Source organism: Lepidothrix coronata, unplaced genomic scaffold, assembly GCF_001604755.1.
Source record: "Lepidothrix coronata isolate B3197 unplaced genomic scaffold, Lepidothrix_coronata-1.0 Scaffold149, whole genome shotgun sequence".
In the NCBI taxonomy this organism is placed as follows: Eukaryota; Metazoa; Chordata; class Aves; order Passeriformes; family Pipridae; genus Lepidothrix; species Lepidothrix coronata.
In genome coordinates, this window is record NW_016690329.1 from 612,526 (window position 1) to 631,167 (window position 18,642).

At 47.0% G+C, this 18,642-nt stretch overlaps 1 protein-coding gene across 5 annotated transcripts in view; it reads right to left on the reverse strand.

Moving 5' to 3' along the window:
• Nucleotides 1-2,031: 2,031 nt before the first annotated feature.
• Nucleotides 2,032-18,642, reverse strand: part of FN1 (fibronectin 1) — a 53,388-nt gene continuing 36,777 nt past the window's right edge. The window contains exons 30-46 of one of the 5 annotated variants that reach the window (XM_017828492.1): nt 17,844-17,999; nt 17,011-17,124; nt 15,067-15,336; nt 13,076-13,263; nt 11,907-11,994; nt 11,564-11,740; nt 11,261-11,350; nt 10,871-11,050; nt 10,246-10,335; nt 9,297-9,396; nt 8,930-9,161; nt 8,237-8,375; nt 6,746-6,910; nt 5,416-5,541; nt 4,722-4,828; nt 4,062-4,172; nt 2,827-3,681 (exon numbers count right to left, since the gene is read on the reverse strand). In XM_017828492.1, coding sequence (XP_017683981.1) covers nt 3,607-3,681; nt 4,062-4,172; nt 4,722-4,828; nt 5,416-5,541; nt 6,746-6,910; nt 8,237-8,375; nt 8,930-9,161; nt 9,297-9,396; nt 10,246-10,335; nt 10,871-11,050; nt 11,261-11,350; nt 11,564-11,740; nt 11,907-11,994; nt 13,076-13,263; nt 15,067-15,336; nt 17,011-17,124; nt 17,844-17,999 — 2,408 coding nt within the window. In that variant the 3' untranslated portion in view covers nt 2,827-3,606. Of the gene's footprint in view, nt 2,786-2,826; nt 3,682-4,061; nt 4,173-4,721; nt 4,829-5,415; nt 5,542-6,745; nt 6,911-8,236; nt 8,376-8,929; nt 9,397-10,245; nt 10,336-10,870; nt 11,051-11,260; nt 11,351-11,563; nt 11,741-11,906; nt 11,995-13,075; nt 13,264-15,066; nt 15,337-17,010; nt 17,125-17,843; nt 18,000-18,642 lie in introns of those variants that run through there. The other 4 variants (XM_017828490.1, XM_017828491.1, XM_017828488.1 and 1 more) reach the window with 4 other exon arrangements.

Below are 18,642 nucleotides of genomic sequence, written 5' to 3' on the forward strand. Positions count from 1 at the left end.
GGTTGCTTTCTCCAGAGTAAAGGACCCATTGACAGGCTTGTCCCCATACCAGGAGTTCAGATCAGAGTTCACCCAGGAGAAGTAGAGGATTCTACTATTTTTTTTATACTTTAAGAGTTGGGGTTTGGACTCTTTCTTCCACAGAGGAGTCAAAACTGCTCCTTACATGACTTTTCCGCTGTGCTGTTTTGGCTGGAGCTGGCACATCCCCTGCAATGGGGTTCTCTGGGGAGTCTCAGTCCATTCTTTACCTGTGTCTTCAAAAGCATTGGCTAAAACAGAGACTGGTAATAAGAACCTGGCAGCTCCTGATCTGTGTATTCCAACTGATCCTTTGTTTGCTGTCCTTGGGGCACTGTTTATCTCCTGATGGAAGTTAATAGGTACTAACCTTCCAGGTGAGATCTCTGCATGAGATAGTAGATGTCTAACTAAGGTGATGCCTCTTTAGGGCCTGTGTGAGCTTGTGTGGTGCCTGTGGTAAGGATAAAGGACATGTAGGAGTTGTTGGGGTGGGGAATTGCACCCAATTGTCCAATGTCTCAAACCAGTGTCCTTGACAACCCTGCCTCACTCCTCTGGATGAAGGCTGATAAAAACCTCTGGTCTAGTTCCAGGTGTGAGGTGACTTCACAGGAATGCCCAGAGAGTGCCTTGTCACCTGAGCTGCAGTGGCAATTTCAACCAGCACAAAGCCTTCCCCTGGAAGGAGGGTTCCCCTGAAGCTCTGAGAGTGGTTCTCTGTAAGAAAGGGCTGTGATGGGCTGTAGAGTCCCTTATGAAGCTCCCTGACCTGCTGGATGAAGGAATGACTCCTCTCTTGGATGGTTGCAGTGATTACAAGTGAGCTGTGTAGCTCTGCTTGATATCTGTTTCCCTCAGGATAGGGAATGTCCCTTCCCACAGGGGCAGGTTGCCACCTTCAGCCTCTGTATGCTGAAGAGTGAACTGCTGCCAGGCTTGGATCTGCACCATCACCCTATGGCACCTTGCCCCTGGCAGGTCCTGTGCTGGCACAACAGCTCCCAAGGCATGGACGGAAACAGGAGAGCAGGGAGGGATCATTCTTGCCCTTGGCAGGCAGTAGTAGATTTTTTTAATTTTTTTTTTAGACTTATTTATTTTTTCCCTCCAGTCACCAAGGAACTCCTCCCCGGAGTACAGAACCCTGACTCTGGTTGTTCCTGGACTAGTTATCTTGGGGCTCAAGTGGACTGTGGATATAAATCAAGCCCGTTTTAAGGTCCAGCTGCTGTTCCATGGCCACTCTATGCAGTAGGGCCTGGGGGAAGGATGGGAACCCTCAAAAACCTTGGTTCCTTGTGTTGCTGGTGGTTTCCAGAAGGCGATGTGCTGTTGAGACCTCAGATCTCACAGGTACCACACCCTCTGTGCTGCACTCTGCTAGTGCTTTTCAAATGGGATGAAAACAGATGTAGCTGTGACAAAATACCCAGCACTGCACTACTGAATGTTAAAAATAAATTATCAGCAATGTGAAAGTATCCAGAAATTATCAACACTGTAAACCTTTGTGTGCTTTAAGGCACAGACAAGCCTCTACAGGGAGCTTGGGAAAATGGGCTGTTTAAACCATTTTATCTTGAAATGGTTCCTGTGGGGAGGAGGAGGTGTTTGCTGCTGTTACAAGAGTTGTGACATTGGAGTGCAGAGGTGAGGTGGACTCCTTTTCTGCTGGGAATTCTTGTGTGTCCATGAAGTGAATGAATTACTTAGTGACAAAGTGACTATAGAGGGATCTTTGCAATTGGTCTCTGGTCCAAAATATGTAGCCCTCACTTGGGAAAACCAAATAGCAATCTAGTTTAATGGGAAAGTATTCTTCTGTGCATCTCTGTCTAGGCAGTTTTAGATCTCCTGTATTTTAGGGGCTCATTTGGCTCTGGAACACTGGTGAGACAGAGCTGATTGCTGCTGCAATCATCACACTCTGTAAATGTTTGGGTTGTTCTATGTATAGCAATCCCTGAAGGCAACTGCCATGTGTGTTTCGCATGTTAAGGAGCCAAATTCTCTTTTCATGCGATGCTTTATTCAGTGCAGAGAATCCCATTGCCTTGAGCAGTACAGTGCGTGTGCAGCCAGGCGGGAATGGGGCCGAGGAATCGCGGCAGGACCTTTCCTGACCCTGCTCTGCATTTGCAAAGGCTGGACAGGCATGGGCAGCATTGGCAGCACAAGCGAAAGGGACTCAGTGCTGACTTGGTTCCTTCTAAAGACTGGCTTTGTTTTAAAAAGGATTTTGAGGGGAATTTTTCATTCACCTCCCTCCCCGTCCCATGAGGTAGAAGCACAGGAGATGTGAAAGGGGCCCGTAAGGCACAGGCAGGGATGAAGGTGCTGCCTGTCCCCTGCTGGGCTCTGAATCCTTGAACACACAGGTTTGGACGGTCTCGCTCCTTTTGGCAACTCAACCACTGAAAGCTTATTTAATTTTAGGTATGTAGGTGTCTGGCTGGATTAGGACCATTGCTACACCTCAGTTCACGTGCAAAGCAGGGACTGTTTTCCTTTCCCTCCCTTCCCGCTGTTGCCCCAAGCAAGCCTGTACCTACTCACTGTCTTTGCGCTCTACAGGGGCAGGGGTGCAGCTGCAAGCCTTTAATTAACAAGCTGCTCTACCAATATTCTCTTGAGGTTTACTTCATGCTTCCTTGGGGTGTTTGGTCCTTCTTGTGTCAAGGCACTCTTACTCCAGCTCTGAATAATCCCGCTCAGAATAATCTTGCTCTGCATAATCCCGCTCTGCATAATCATCTTCATCCTAAATTCCATGGTAGCAAAGAGAATCACTTAAACTATATGTCTGGTTTGTAAATCTTTTTATTAAAAGAGTTGTTTTTTTCTTTTCCACAGTAGTAAAGCTTTGGCACTTACAGTATAAAAATAATCACTGATCATAATTACACCAAATTCCTCTTTGTCAACTGCATACTAAGTGTCCTCAATACATTTTATTCCCATATAAAAACACTTGAAGGTCAGGGGAACAAAACTGATAAATAACGGTATGAGATATAAAGATACAGCTAGAAAAATACTAGGATCATTGAGAAAGGATTAGGACTGTGCATATTTTAAATATCACAGTGATTGGATTTGCTGTTCCTATCTTATTGCTGGCTGCACGCTTATGTGAAAGCAGAAGTGTTTGGTGGACTTTCCTATCCCTAAACCTCAGTAATGTCGTACTCAAATGTTCTTTGCATAGCATGGGAACCTTGAATTTCTACACCCTCCCTCACCCTCAGTATTTTGATCCCCCACCAAATTTGTGATTTAGAACCTTCCCCCCGCCTCGCTTTTTTTTTTTCCCTTTAAATTTGAAAATATTGACTGGTATTCAACACCTTGGGCAGAACCAAGACAATCGCTATCAATCATGAGAAAAGTCTGAAACACTCCAAGAGTGGCGCTTGGAGAAGCTGTGAGTTGAGCTTAAGCTGGGAAAATGGCTCCAGAGCAGAGGGCCATTCTCAGAAGATGCAGATTTGCTAGCATCCCTCCAGTTTGGATGGTGACCGTGGCACATGGGTATTTATGCTTTGGTTTGTCTGTTGCCATTGCCGCCAGTGTCGCTCGCTGTTACTTTCCCCGTGGCTGCTGTGTGTCTGCCTGTACATCTAAGGGCATGAAACACTCAATGGGGCAGTTCACGTTCTGTCGGGAGGGAAGGAAATCGGTTAGTGCTCCATCCTGGGAGGACGGACACGGCCCTGCCGTGCTTTGGGCTGGGAATTGTTGCTGTTCGGTTTTCCCAGCACAAAGCGCACAGTTGGCTCACGGCAGCGAGGGAAGGCTTGGGAATCTCTCCATGCACTACCACCTCGGAGCATGCAACCGGATCCTGCACTGAGTGTGTGTGGAGGGTGGGCTCATGCAGATGTGCTGTGCAGTGCTGGCTGGCTCAGTGCCCTCATGCACCCCTGCCCGAGCAGAAGCTGCAGCTCCTCTCACCCTTAGCTCTGCACGGACCCCCCAGAGCTGTGCCAGAGACCAGGCTCACAGTAAGACAGGGCAGAGAAGGAAGGGGTACTCACGGTGTTCGTGGCCTGGTGGTATCTCTGTGTAAACTGTGTGTAGGTGTGGCCAGCAGAGCCCTCGGGGGCCACCTCCACACTGGGTCTGCGGCAGTTGTCACAGCGCCAGCCCTGCAAGGACACAACATACCGGTCACACCCCACTGATGGGAGGGCCAAGGAGCTGCCAGGACTCACAGAATGGGTTGGCTTGGAAGGGACCCTAAAGATCATCTCATTCCACCCCCCTGCCATGGGCAGAGACACCTCCTACCTAGACCAGGTTACTCCAAGCCCCATCCAACCTGGCCTGGGACACTTTCAAGGATGGGGCAGCCACAGCTTCTCTAGGCAACCTGTGCCAGGGCCTTACCACCCTCTCAGGGAAGAATTCATTCCTTAGTATCTAATCTAGATCTACCCTCCTTCAGCTTAAAAGCCATTAATTCATCCACATTCATATACGTGCCTACAGAGCCACCAACACCAGTGAGGCTGCTCCCATGTTATACCACGCAGTCCCTGACAGCAAATACTTAAGCTCTCCTACTAATTATTTTTCTTACATGGGCCTGTTTTGGCCCTTTCCATGACCTAAAACCCAGCAGTCTCAGAACTGCACCCCAGCACAGCCTCTCTCTCCATTCCCTATGTTCAGCTCACCACATCCCTGCTCCTTACCTGCTGTCCTCCATAACAAGTGCAGGAGCAGATGGCCCCAAAGTACTCCTTCTGCCACTGCTCTCCAACCTGGTACATCTTCCCATCATCATAGCACGTGGTCTCATCTGTGGAGGAACAGGCAGAGCTCACTGTGGGGCCTGTGCTTGGCTTTAAGCATTCTCAGAGCAGCTTGGTGATGAGAGGGGAGCCCATGGCCAGTGCACTCTCTGTGTCTGATCAGAGCCTCACAGACTGGCAGGGGAACATCAGTCATTTTTATAGCTCCAGAGACACTTTTAACTAGAACATGAGGCTATTGGCCTGATAAGAGCAATGTACTTTAAATCACAGCATGAAGTCCAGAGGAGATTGAAGCCACAGGCCCTGCAGAAGAGTCCACCTGGGGTGATCCACACCACTCAGTGCAGTGACATGTCCCTGGTGTGCAGCTCCAGGGCCACAGGCAGGCAGGGCTGAGTGTGCTGTGACCTGAGCTCACAAGAGAGAGCTTTCTTCTTTTCAGGCTCAGGAATATGAGATTTATGTCTTCAGCCCTTGTGAGAACAGATTGAAGGTGTCCCCAGTCCAGCCTGAATCAGACACACTGATACTCTGCTTGCCTCCAAGGCAGGACCAGAAATTAATGGGGACAGCCCTGAGATGCTGAAATTTCCTGAATGGGAGCTCAAATGAACATCACAAAGAGACTTACGAGGTTCACACTTGAATTCTCCTTTTCCATTCCCCAGGCAGGTGCAGCTCATCATCTGGCCATTCTCCCCTTGCCGGTCCCACTTCTCCCCAATCTTGTAGTTCACTCCATTGTCGTGGCACCACTCTGGGGGAGGCAGAGCAACAAGAAGCAGGAGTTATCCCATATGCTCCAGTGGCACAGCAGGAGGGAAACAGGCTGGCATTGTCTCAGGAGCCAACAAAAGGGCAAGAGAAGGAATCTTTTCACCTCATGTAAGTCCCAAGGAGGAAATGGGTTCAGATGCTGCAGTTTTTAACTGCTGAGGACTGTTTCAGCTTTGGGAAATGGCTAGAGGCTCTCGGGAAAAGAGTAGGTAGGATGTGACAAAGAGCGGGGAGAGGGAGAGGAGGGTTGGTTAACAGGGAAGGAAGAGAAATGAAAGGGAATTTAACAGACATGGGGCAGGAAGAAAGAGAAAAATATTTTAAATACTCTTTTTTTGAGCAAACACCCAGTATAAACTGTATCACAGAGGCTGCAAGACACAATGGCTAAGCCATGTGTATCATAGAATGACATATAAATATTAATCCTGTAAAATAAGAGTCTTTCCTGCAGTCACTCCTCTGAGCCTATGCAAATTGCAGAAATATCCTCTTTGCTGAGCTTATCCCACAATTTAAAAGCCTAATTTCAATTAGTTGGGTATGTGTTGTGTTAAACTGCTTAATCACGGACTTTTGTTCCACTCCCTTACGTCAAGTTTGACGCTTTTCCATGTAAACCACAGTCCTGCAAAGAATAAAACTTAGTGCCCTGGGCAGAAGCGTTAGAAAATTAGAAAACTGGTTTTGCAATATGCTTTGCAAAGGCTGTCTGCACTGCAAACCAGACTGGCTGTAACACCCACTGAAATCTGTCTGGCCCACTGTAACAGTGTGTACAGTCAGCAGATAAGATCCAACCCCAACTTGATATTCAAAGCTGTTGTTTTCAAATGGTTACTCAGACACTGTCACTTGGGTGTCTTGCCAATCTCACTTTTACATATTACCTTGCCTGGCAAGGGTAGGGAAAATAAAACAAACATTTAACTAGGGTGAAAATTAATTTATCAGTACAACATTGATCATTGCTGGTGCAGTGAATGGCAATACTAGATAAGCTGCACAGCTCAGAGGCAACCAAAGTTTTCCATCACTTCCCATGATGCAAAACATTGCTTTGGTTTAAATAGTTCAGATCCTGCATTCCTTTGCCTCATGTTTGGATCAGGCTGGTTCTGTCAAACATGCCACTAGTGCTCAGGGAGACTGGAGATGGGGGTGGTTAAAAGCAAGCTACTCACTAGAAGAATCACATCTGAAATGGCCACTGCCAAAGCCTAAACACTGGCACCAGAGTTTAAAGCCAGTTTCAGATAAGCGCTCCCATTCCTCGCCAATGGAATAGAAGGAGCCAGTGTAAGTATCGAAGCAGGTGTCGTCAGCTGGCTGGTTTAGTCCTTCAGACACTGCAACAAAAAAAAAAAAAAGAGAAGAAACACTCATCACACTCAGCAATAGGAACTACTGAAACACAGAGCGGTTTTAACTGAATAGACACTTTTTTTCTTCTTATAATCCCCTGACAGTAATGGAGCTGCCCCATGGGCATGTACTTGATGGTTCTGTCAGCAGTCCAGACTCCCTGGGATTCATTTTCCATTTGCATGTGTCACAGCAGCTGAATGATTAAAAAAACTGGCATGAAGGCTATTTTCTCATTTGCCAAATCTCAAGCAAGTGTGAGTTTCTGCATTTGCTGCTGGAGAGCAATGACCTGACTCTGCCTGTTTTTAAGAGAAATGTGCTGTCAGATGCTGGGGATAACAGGGGTTGGTAGGTGCATGTGCACTTTTTTGGGGCGCTTCAGGTTCCAGCTCTTGGCAGGGGCATGGAAGAAGGAGAGCAGATCATGTTGTTGGACAGTGATTTTTCACCTTAGGTGTGTGCCCTGACTGGCAGGTGGGTGTTTTACAACCACCAGTTCAGCATGTGATGATCGAGAGTTAATGGTTTTGGTTCAGTCTAGGACAGATTGGGGTGCTGAAAGCAGAAAAATAGCTTTATTTCCAAGGGAGGTGGAGGCAGTAGGAAGCTGCATGGAGAGACTGAATGGATGGAGAAAATAAACCCTTATCTCTTCATTTCCTCCCCTCCTCTTCTTTTTCATCTCAAAATACACACAGGAGGAGAAGAGGGCTGTTGACCAGCCCCAAGTCCCACAGGGTGTGTGTGGGCTCTGGGCTCTCCAGCTGTGGGAAGTGCTGTCTCAGACTACAAGTACTTGTGGTTGGTCACATGGCTTCTAAATGCTGCCTGTTGGTGCTTAATCAGCATCTCTGTGGGCAGCCTGCCCTGCTGCCAGACCTGCCTTTGAGATGGTCTACAGGGCTGCTGGATAACAGCAGCAGTGGGAAGTGACTTGACAGGGCAGTTAAGCAGCCAGGCAGGAATCTGCGACTCCAGTGTGATCCCAAACTTCCTTCAAGAGGAGCAAATACCAGCTCTCTTAGTCTCTCTCTTGGGCACTGAACCTTGAGGAGTTTGTGGAGCATCAAAGCACATTGTGATTAGACAGCAGATCAGAATAGCTCTAGTCCCACAGTCAGTTATCCCAAACCAGTGGACCTCACAAATCACTTGACCCAGTGTCCTGCTACAAAAACTCTCCTTACCAGAAAAGGTTTCCTTTCTGAACTACTCTCAAGCCTGGGCACCAGGTAGGTTGCCTTGAGTAAAGGAAATGAGGCAGGGACAGCACAGGTTCACCCAGACTCTGTAAGGTTTTTCCTTACCAGTATTGCCAACTGTGACCACCTCCTCCAGCACCTTCTGTCTCCGGTGATCCTTCAGGGCTTCCACTATGATGTTGTAGGTGGCCCCTCTTGTAAGACCCGTGAGCGTGGCACTGGAGGAAGTGCCAGGAACCCTGAACTGCAACAAGAGACAATGCCAGGTCACTGGAAAGGGAGGAGTGAACACCCTTTAGGTGCTACCTCTCTCACAGGAAAGAGAGGCTTAGACTGACCTCTACGACCATCTTGGAGCCAGACCATTCCCCTCAGATGTTCTGAGAACTTCAAACAATACCAAATTAAACTTGCCTACTCTGGACTATAGATCATAAGGGGTATGTTAATACTGCCATTTCAGGGAAACAGAAATCAAGGGAGACATAGGAGGAGTCTTTGGCTTGGAGAAGCAGCACCTCAGTCTTTGAAACTCCCACTCAGCTCCCTGACTGCCCCCTTCCCTGGTGAAATGTTGGTCCTGACAACATTTCAAGGCTTTCTGGTTTAGCTGTTTTATCCTGTAGCATTCTCCATGAAGGAGAGGAGGGAGGCATTTATCCTTTCTGGTCTCAGCTGTGTGTTAAAACAGACTCTTCAAGCTGATTCTGACTGGCACTCCCTTAGCACAGCAAAGGGACTGCTCTCCCAAGGGAATGTGCTGCCACAGGCGAGGCTCTGCCGGGACAGCCCAGTTACCTGCAGTGTATCCTCGTCCTGGCTGATGGGCTGACAGGAGATGATGTACTCCGAGCTCTCCAGCAGCGGCCTCCAGGAGATGGTTGTCTGAGAAAGAGCTTCCTGGCCCGTGGTGTCGTTGCGCCGGGGCCCGCGGGAGTGAGGGTAGGAAGGCTCCACGATGATGGGCACCTGGTAGCCCGGGATCTCGATGGCCTCGTCCACGTTGGGCAGCGGCCGCCTCGAGCCCGGCCTGAGGGGAGTGGCTGTGGTGGGCACAGGCCGCCTGTAGCCATGCTCCTCAAAGAAGACCTGCTGGCCCTGGTGTCCTACTGTCTGTGGGTGTCCAGAGGTGCCTGGAAGTTGGATACCATTTCCATTGTCATACCTGTTGTTTGTGATGTAGGGGGTCCTCTCGTCAATGGAAGGCACATCCAGGATGTCAGGCTGGTTGGGGTGTGGTCTGGTAATCAATGTGGGGAGGTCATCTGGCCAAAGAAAAGTTGGAGTCATAAAGCAAAGCGTGCAAATCAACAACAGCAAATTAAACAGCTGCAGTGGGTGCTGTACACCACTCCAAGCAGCAAATATTAGCAATCATCCCAGCACGCAACACACTTTTTATGACCTCATTGTGACTGTAAAGTTAATTTCTCTCTCTATGGTTATATACCATATAAATATATGTACATCTTTCATACATAGCATAAGAAGTGTGTCGGTATGAAGTTTTTATACAGCTGAGCAACAGTTTTGAACACTGGAACCCAAAGAAGCCACCACCACTGCTCAAATTGAGAAGAAATTATTACACATGATTACAAATGATAGTCACAGGTTATCAGTTTAGGAGGAATCACTGGTATGGAGGAAGAAATTAGCTCCTTGGTCACATTTGATACCTAGCTGGTATTTTGCTTGCTACAGGTATCTCAGTCTCATACTGTGAAGGCTGCAGAGTAAGGAAATGCAACAGGCAACAAATGAATGGTTTCTGCATTTGATGCCATCATGTGTTAGGCAGTAATGAGAGTGTCAACTCTAACTTAATTATCAAGTAGGTACCCAGGCAAGAATCCAGCACCAAGCATATTGTTCTGTTCTTAGTGTTCAAGCACAGCTAAACACAATTAATGTAATTTCAGAATTGTACCTCCTGCATCCTAGAAAGAAAAACCTTCTTACGAAGCCTATTTGACTCAATAGAAAAAGACATGGTGTGAGTGGTGTGAACAGGATATTTTAAAAACCATTATCATTTCAGTCCTGACATTGTATTCTGCAACTGGAAAACATCATCTCCTGTTGGCACACACCAATCCAGAGCTTTGTTTTACCTGTCCTTTTTCTGCCAACCAGTGGTTCACTCTTCTGAGTGTTCTTCACTGCAATGATGTAGATGATGTATTCAGTACCTGGTTCCAAACCTAGGGAGGGAGGAAGGACATAAAACCATCTTAAAATGAAGAGTTGCTTTTCTTTTATGATTATGTGTGAGATCTGAGGCAGAATGAGAGGTGGGTAATGGCTACAGCATGGGTGTGTGCATTTTGGATCTGAGGTTTTCAAGGAGGACAAGAGAGTTCAGCCTCCTGTTTCTCAGAGCAAGTCTAAAATCTGACCATGTCAGCTGGGATCACAGACCCAAACGTAATGAGCCCAGCAGGTGTGACTGGCAAGGTGCCACAGTCAGGGCCTTTTTCCTTGAAAGGACAACAACTGTGGTGACAGTAGAAACGAACATATGGATTGTTCGGTTGTGGTGGCTGAATGATCAGTGAAGACTAATGTGTTGCAGGACAGGTGTGGTCATAAAACCACTGACTGGCATTGGAAACCACAACAAGGGAACAAAACTGTCTCCTTCTATTATCTGACTACCAACACATTTTATAATTCTGCCTTCCCTTTCTCTTCAAATTTAGGTGTTTCAGATGGAGAGCTCCCAGACAAAACATTTACCAGTAATAGTGGCCTCGGTGGTGCCGGGCCGAGGGCGAGGCAGAACCTCCTTGACAGGTGAGCCAGGTTTCTCATATCTGATGATGTAGCCGGTGATCTTGGCTCGGGGAGCCTGCCAGGTAAGCAGGATGGAGTTGCTCGTGGTTGTAAGGAAGCGCAGGTTAGAAGGAGCATCGATAGCTGGGGGAAAACAAAAGGAAACAAGTCAAATGCAGTAAAGACCAGCAGATTCTTTACCATCTGCTTGACACCCTTCTCAAACTCAGGAGTAAAACCTATTGCTCTAAGTCACAGTAAACATTGAATGTGATCAGATACAGGCAACTCCTAATTGACCACATGTGGTTACTATGTGTCAACATGAGCAGAAAAGTCAGACAAGATCATTACCAGTGGAGGCATCAAGTACTACTGGAGAGCTGCGTGCATTCTCGTTCAGGGTGTAAAGGTAGATCTTGTAGTCAGTGCCAGGCTGCAAGCCTAAAATGAGATTGAAACATAAATGTTAGCTAATCCATCCAAAAGGGCCATCAGAATGTCTTTCAACAATCTCTTCTTGGAGACTGGTCTTTATAACTCATATTTTTTCCTTCCTTTTGTTCCTGCAGTATTTCTCCTCAAGGAAATTCAATTAGAATCCAAGAATCTGATATGCCCCGGGTAGGGCCTGCACCTGCAGAAGCCCCCACTTACCAGTGATAGTGTAACTCCTGACTTCAGGGCTGATGGTCCTTTGAACAGGGTTCTGGCCACTGGCTGGGACAGCTTCAACCAGGAAGCCAGTGATGGTCTCAGTCTTGGTTCTCCAGGTGATGGTGATGGTTGTCTCGGTGGCATCTGTCACACGGGGCCTGCGAGGGGGACTAACATCTGCACCAGGAGGAAAAGATGTCCTGTCAGTACAGTGGGGACTGTGAATCCTATCAGCCAAGTGCTTGTGGAGCTTTGTACAGAGCCCGCTTCCAACACAGAGCAGGATCTCGGCCTCTGCATCCACACAGGACTAACTGGTCACTGGGGGAGGGTCACTACTTACTCTCCAGAGTGGTGACCACCCCCTGGGCTGGCCGGCTGGTCAGGGAGTCCTTCAGGGCATACACACTCACTTCATACTTGGTTGCTACCTAGAATGAACAAGGTCACACAGTGTTAGGAGAAGGACCTGGCACAGGGGAAATGCTCCTGCCCTCCTTCAGGGTTTGGTGGAGCCACATTTCTCAGTCACTGAAGTATGAAACCTTAAAATAACTCAAATCAGGGATGGATTGACGGGATAATTCTAATTATTTCCAGCTGTAATAAAAGAGTAGACATGGACTCTGATAAACAGTGCTGTTGGTAACACTAGTAGTGCACATGAACACACTCAGGAGCAGAAGAAATCCTGGAAAAAGTTTATTCATCATCCCTCATCTTGGAATCTGTGCTTCAAAGCTGATTCTTCAGGAAAAAAACCCTAATTTCCCTCCTATTTTTCCCAGGGTTAATGGATGCCATTTACAATGATAAGGTGGCTCTTGCTGTGAATAAAGGAATGGTAGAAGTTATAGCCTGGGTTTTTTTGTCCTTGACTCCATCAGACCATGAGCCCACTTAGATTAGAATGTTTTTTAAGGCTCATTTTTGAAAATGATTCATAAAACTCCTTAAAAACAGATCAGTAGCTTTTTAAGATTGCAGGAACCATAAAAGCAGTGATTTTCAACCTTTTCCAGTTCAGGAACTCCTGAAATGTTTCCAGTGGAGAAGATGGCTATATAGCAAATTTAAGCCTACTCACAAAAGACCTGCATTTTTAACTTACATTTTGCAGATGTCTTAAAAATAGGAAAGAGACTGCCAGAGCTCCCATATCACAGCTTGAAACCCCCTGCCTTAGATCACTTTACTTGACCTCTTTTGTGAGAGATGAGTAAAAGCATTTTACTGGGTTACTCTTGATTGTGAACCTGGTAATTTGCATTTGATTAAGGCATCCAGTCTCTCTGTGCTGGGAGATGAGGAAGAATGCAGATCCAGCAGGCCAATTACCTGCCTTTTACAAAACTACAGTGAGGAGTAGTTGCAGTCTGACCAGCCACCAGCTTCAGTCAGACCCTTAGGAGTTGTAATGTTCTGCTCCAACTGAAGTTCCTGACCCAGGGATTGGAAATTGCTTCAAGTTCTCCTAACACCTCCTCCTCCCAACACAAAGAAAAGAGTTACCATCAATCCAGACACGACTGCGGATGTGCTGTCTGGAGAAAGGTTGATTTCTTTCATAGGCCCAGTCTTTTCCTTGGGGTTCACTCTGACTCTGTAGCCAGTGAGGCGAACATTGGGTGCACTCCAGGTAGCCGTGAGACTGGTGGGAGTTACCTGAGTGAACCTCAGGTTTGTGGGAGGTGGAATTGCTGCAAAAATCCAAGTTGGCACACGGTTAGTTTAAAAAGGACAGTCTTGGATAAAACAGTCTTCTCTCCCGAACCTGAGACAGGTTTAGGCCAGGAAAGTGGTGCCTGTGCGTTCCGCAAGCACAGGCATAAAGCACCACGGAAGGGGACATGGTATTCAGGAGGAGACTCTCAAATCTACATAACACTTTCCAGCAGAAATAAGGAGATATTGATGCTTCAGGCCCTGAAGTTAAGAGAGCACTGACATTTGCTATGATATAACCTATAGGCTTTGGGAGGTGTTTAAATCTACAGCAGGCCCGTCTGTTTTAATTATTCCACGAGTCTCTGCTTCTCAGCCCACAGCTCATAGTTTAGTCCTGCTTCACTTGCCCCTATCTGTTCATGATGATTTACAGAAGTAAGTAGGAAGAAGGCTCAGGAATTGCAGAGAGGATATAAAAATACTGCAAATGTAGAGGGGAAGCATTTAACAGCCACTTACACAAGTGTAAATTACTACACAGAGAGCAAGGCAATGGAAAAGCAGAGCTGTGGTGGCCATAAGGCTCATCACACAAGAGCCTGTTCATGAGCTAACATATCTGATATCCTTATAAACAAATGTTTGCATAAAAAAAGGAGCATCCATTGAAGTGTTTTCTTGCCTTACTGTTGGTAATCCATGGGTTGTAAACAGAGGAAAGATATCCCTTACCACAGTGCCCACTAGAGCACATTGCTGTCAAGTTTTCCGGTTTTATAAAATGGAAATACAGAACAATTCTCCCTTCTTGCTTTGCTCAGAACTCAATCTAAAGCCTGTGAGAGTCAGTGGAAAATCTTGAATGACTTCAAATATGCTTTTGAACAGCCCACAAAAGGTGAACCACAGAGGGTGGATTTGAAGAAGTCCTAGATTTGCAGTTCTAGCAGGTAGTCAGCCAGCTGTTTCATCAATACAGCTCTTTGCTGCAGTTTAGCATAGCAATCTGTACACTGGGAAACACTGTCTTCATTCCACCTCTGGAATTATAGCACCAACTTTTCATCCACAAATGAACAGCAGACCTTTATTACACAGGTGTTACCTGTATAACAAAGTCACATCTGGTAATGCTGGAAGCTTGGCAATGGATTCCATATTGCTGGAAGCAATTTTATTGCAAGCAATTAGCTTCCTTTTCCTTTTTCACAAAGGAATTTTCAACACATTCTACATGGGATGGGATCAGCCTGGCACAGAAGGGACTCTCCTGAATGGAGCATGTCCTCTCCTTGTGGAGGTGATGTGAGCACAGGGTGTGGGCATGCACGTGGGCCGTGGTCCTTAGGGCAGTGCCAGTGAAGGAGCTGGAGGCTCTGTGAGACCTGAGGGTTAGGGAATCTTCTAGCTCTTCCTGCTGATCTTTGGTCCCATCCAAGATCTCTGGGGGAGGAAAGCTGCCCTCATCTCTCTGTTGTTGGCAACTACCTCTGATTCCAGGTGTCCCACATCCCAAAGGTAAGACAAGAGCGTTGTGAGAGGGCAGGTCATGACAGATTAGGCTCCATGACAAGGAACAGGACACTACTGGACACACACCCCTCCTTTCTCCAGAGTCTGCTCCTCCAATCCTACTATCTTTCCTTCCTTCTCAGTGTGTCTGCAGGCTGACCCTGCTCTCAACCAGCTCCCTGGCACCAGCTGAGCCATGTCTCAAGAGCAATCACATCCCCTCGGCTGCCCCGGGGGTTCCCAGGTGCACATGGAAGCACACATTACCCAACAGGGCAGAAGCCCCTGCTGCCATGGCCTGCTGGGGGTAGTGGAAGGTGTACCTGTGGACTGGGTCCCAGTGAGGGGCAGGCTCTCCATGTCATCGTAAATGGCAACGATACTGATAGTGTACTCAGAACCTGGCCTGAGGCCATGCAGCTCAGCAGTGTCTTCTTCGCCCCCTGGGGCCGGCAATAGCTCATGGATTCCATCCTCAGGGCTTGAGTAGGTCACCCTGTACCTGGTGACTTGCCCCTGTGGGCTTTCCCAAGCAATTTTGATGGAATCAACATCCACGTCAGTGAATGTTAGTCCTTTAGGGCGGTCAATGTCTGTTAGGCAAATTAACGGTAAGAGGTTATGTGATAAAAAGCAGGTTGTGTGTGAGCAAAATAAAAAGCATTTCCATTACATGCAAAGCAGTTTTCAGTTTTGCGTGGCAAGGGGGTACTTGATTCTCCTCTGTGCTGCACCTTGCACACATGCTCACACCCATGAGGCTGAGTTTGGGGGCGCCAGACAGCAGGAAGGCAATCTTGGCCTTGTTGAAACCAAAAGCAGCCAGGACACCAATCCTTACCTATTTTTGAGTCCCTTTGGCACCAAAACACCTTTTATACAAGTCTAACAGCATTAAGCTACCTTAAAGCAGACAAGAGTATAAAAAAGAAGTGGGAATGTTCAGGCCCATGTCTCCCATGTAACTGGCTGTTAGTGCTAAAGGCAGCCAGAGAACCCACCTGACTAAGTTCGGGTTCACGCTGCACTGGCCTTTCACTGTCGTAAGCTGCTGTGCAAAGTGCCAGCCCAAGGAGAATCAGCCCCACTGTTTTTCTTTCATAAATTAATACCCAATTAACACACTAATCAAGAAAGCAAAATTACTCAGTATATTATATTTTAAAATCAGTTGGGAACAAACTTTTCAGTTTTGTATTGAGTGCACAGGGAATGAATGTCCACAGGTGCAGCTGGGTGCTAGGCACACTTCCCAATTAGACCAATTAATCAGATTTTCCCAGCAAGGTGGGAATTCAGTGCTAGACAACAGGGTAAGTGAGCCTTGTTCACAGAAGTCTGGAGTGGCTACCACAGAAATATACCCATTTGTTACACAAAATGGGAAGATCTGATATATTATTTTTATATTGGATCAAAATTATGCTTTTCTATAAGGTTTCAACTTCCTTATTTGCCATGTTGTATTAGTCTTCAATTTTCTACATTTTCTAGTTGGCAAAGGTGATTTTTGTCCAGGAATTTGTTGGTTTGAAGTTGATGTGGACTCTCTTCTCGTCTCTGCAAGGCTATGGAGAAGCTCCAGTTGTCTTTAGGACAATTCTGTAATGTTTAGGGCTGAGTTACAGTTTTGAATACAAGCCTGAGAAAGGGACTAACATACAGGCAAATCCCTAGCCCAAAGGTGTCCCTAAAAAGGCACTTCACATCAGAGATATCCCTGAGTCACATATTTCCTCTTGTGTCCTCTTTGGGACCAGAGCAGTTTCATCCAGGCAGACACAATAATTCCAGGACTGACCTGCCCTTTCCTCTGCAGTGCTTCATCCCAAGTTCTTGATACAACTCATGTGGTTTCCCTTACTTCTTCACACAGGGCAATTGCTGCCAAGCCCAGTCCAGTCCCTGAAGAGCAATCACCTTTGCCACCTAGCTCCTCAAAGGAGATCTTTGCACATTTTACCCACTGATTGGCTGACGGCAAACGAAACCCCAAAAGACTTCATGGCTTTAGTGAAAGAAAATCAGAAGCGCAGCATTTTGAGGGGGCAAGAAATTGCATTTTGCCAGTGCTTGAGGCAGAGGGACTGTGTTTGTGCCAGCATCTGCAACTTAAGTGCAAAGTACTTCTCACAGGGCAGACCACCTTGAATTCTCCTGGAGAGTAGGCCCCTGCCTTTTGCTTTCCCTGGGACTGTGGTGCTGCATGGGAGGTTCAGACATTGACAGATAACACTTGTTTTGCTCCCATGAAGTGAAATACGTACTGGTGACAGCTGTCTCAACCAAGGGCAGGCTCTCCCCGTTCTGGTTCTGAGCGTAGACACTGACCATGTACTCCACTGTGGGCTGCAGACCTTCAATAGTGACCTGAGTTTGATCTGGCAGGAAAAAACAGCATTAGTCAGAAAGAATAGCAAAGAACTGCCCTCTAAGTAGCCTTGAATGAAGGACCTGTAAAAGTCATACCATGAATAAATGTCATTAAAACAAGACGGGATTGACAAACCAGGTTTGCCTTCAGCTTGCACCATGCTGCTCTGAAGGGCACAGCAAGGCACCTGCTCAAAGGCCCCACAGCTGAAAGGGCAGGTTAGCACAGGAGGTACAACACAGCTTTCATCATTTTCTAGGATAAGACTGGCCATCACCCCAGCTGCATCACAAGCATCCCTGAGTGCTAACCTCTGTTGATCCCACAAAATGCACTGTGTTCCCAAGAGCTGACCTGGCAGGTTCCACAGTAACGAGCTCAAGCCTGTAGTGTGTGTGACTGAGTCCATGCTACAACCAAGGGTCACGTTATGTGACCTTCAGAAGGATTTCAGAGGAAGCTTTGCTGGATGCTAGAAAATCCAATGGCATTTCTTTGAAATGCAGGTGCCTTTCAGAGACACTGAGATTGCCAAGAATAATCCCTTGCAGCCCAGTGGTGTCAAAGAAATATAAAGCTTTTGGGGCAAAAAGTCTGCCCTAGCTTCTTCTGAATGAGACCCAACTGAAGGCAGCAGGATGGCAAAAAAGCTACAAGCAGGAGAAAGATTTTAGTGTTCACCTCTTACATTCTTCCAGATCTGGTGAAGGTGACATGCGCTCTTACCTGCAGGGACGTTTTTAGTTTTTGTGGGCCCATGTCCTTTCTTGGGGACAGCTGTCACTCGATACCCTGTGACTGGGGATGTTGAAGGCTGCCACCTGATGCTGATGCTGTTGTCCTGGACGTCGGTGACTTGCAGCTGGGATGGTGTGTCTATTTCTAGGCAATAAAAATATTTTTTCTGAGTATGTTGGTAAAGGAAACCCTCCCCCCACTGTTGTCTCCTGGCTGAATTTTACTCTGCTCTTTCTTTTCTAGGCTGCACTTCTTAGAAAACACAGGTTACTACTTATTTGTCCCTCATGCTAGCCCAGACCAAAAAAGCCTTAACCATGATGTGCAGGTGACTGACCTCGAATCAATATTAGTTGAGGATTTTTGCTGTTTTAAAGGCTACTAAATGCCTTTATCTGCAGCTACAGCAGGAGTAAGATTAGGTTATATCTGAATGAGGAGTGAGGTGACAGTCTTGGAGTTAGAAAGTCAGGTCTCATCAGGATGACAGTGCACCAGAAGCACCAGTGTTAGGCCAGCAGTGACTCCATGATATGAAAGCCCAACAGGATTCCCACTCTGCAGTGAGCAGTCAAACATTGCTTGTATCCCCATTTGGACTTCACAGGATCTCCCTCCTCCAAGCCCACAATCCCCTTCTGTGTCATGTCATTATCATGCTGGGCCACCAAGACCTGCAGCTCCACTGAAACTGATGGGCTCACAACACAGCCCGTGGCTTCTAAAAGAAACCAGGGATCAGCAACGCATTTGGGGGGACAAGCCAACATAAAGCTGTGGAGTTTGG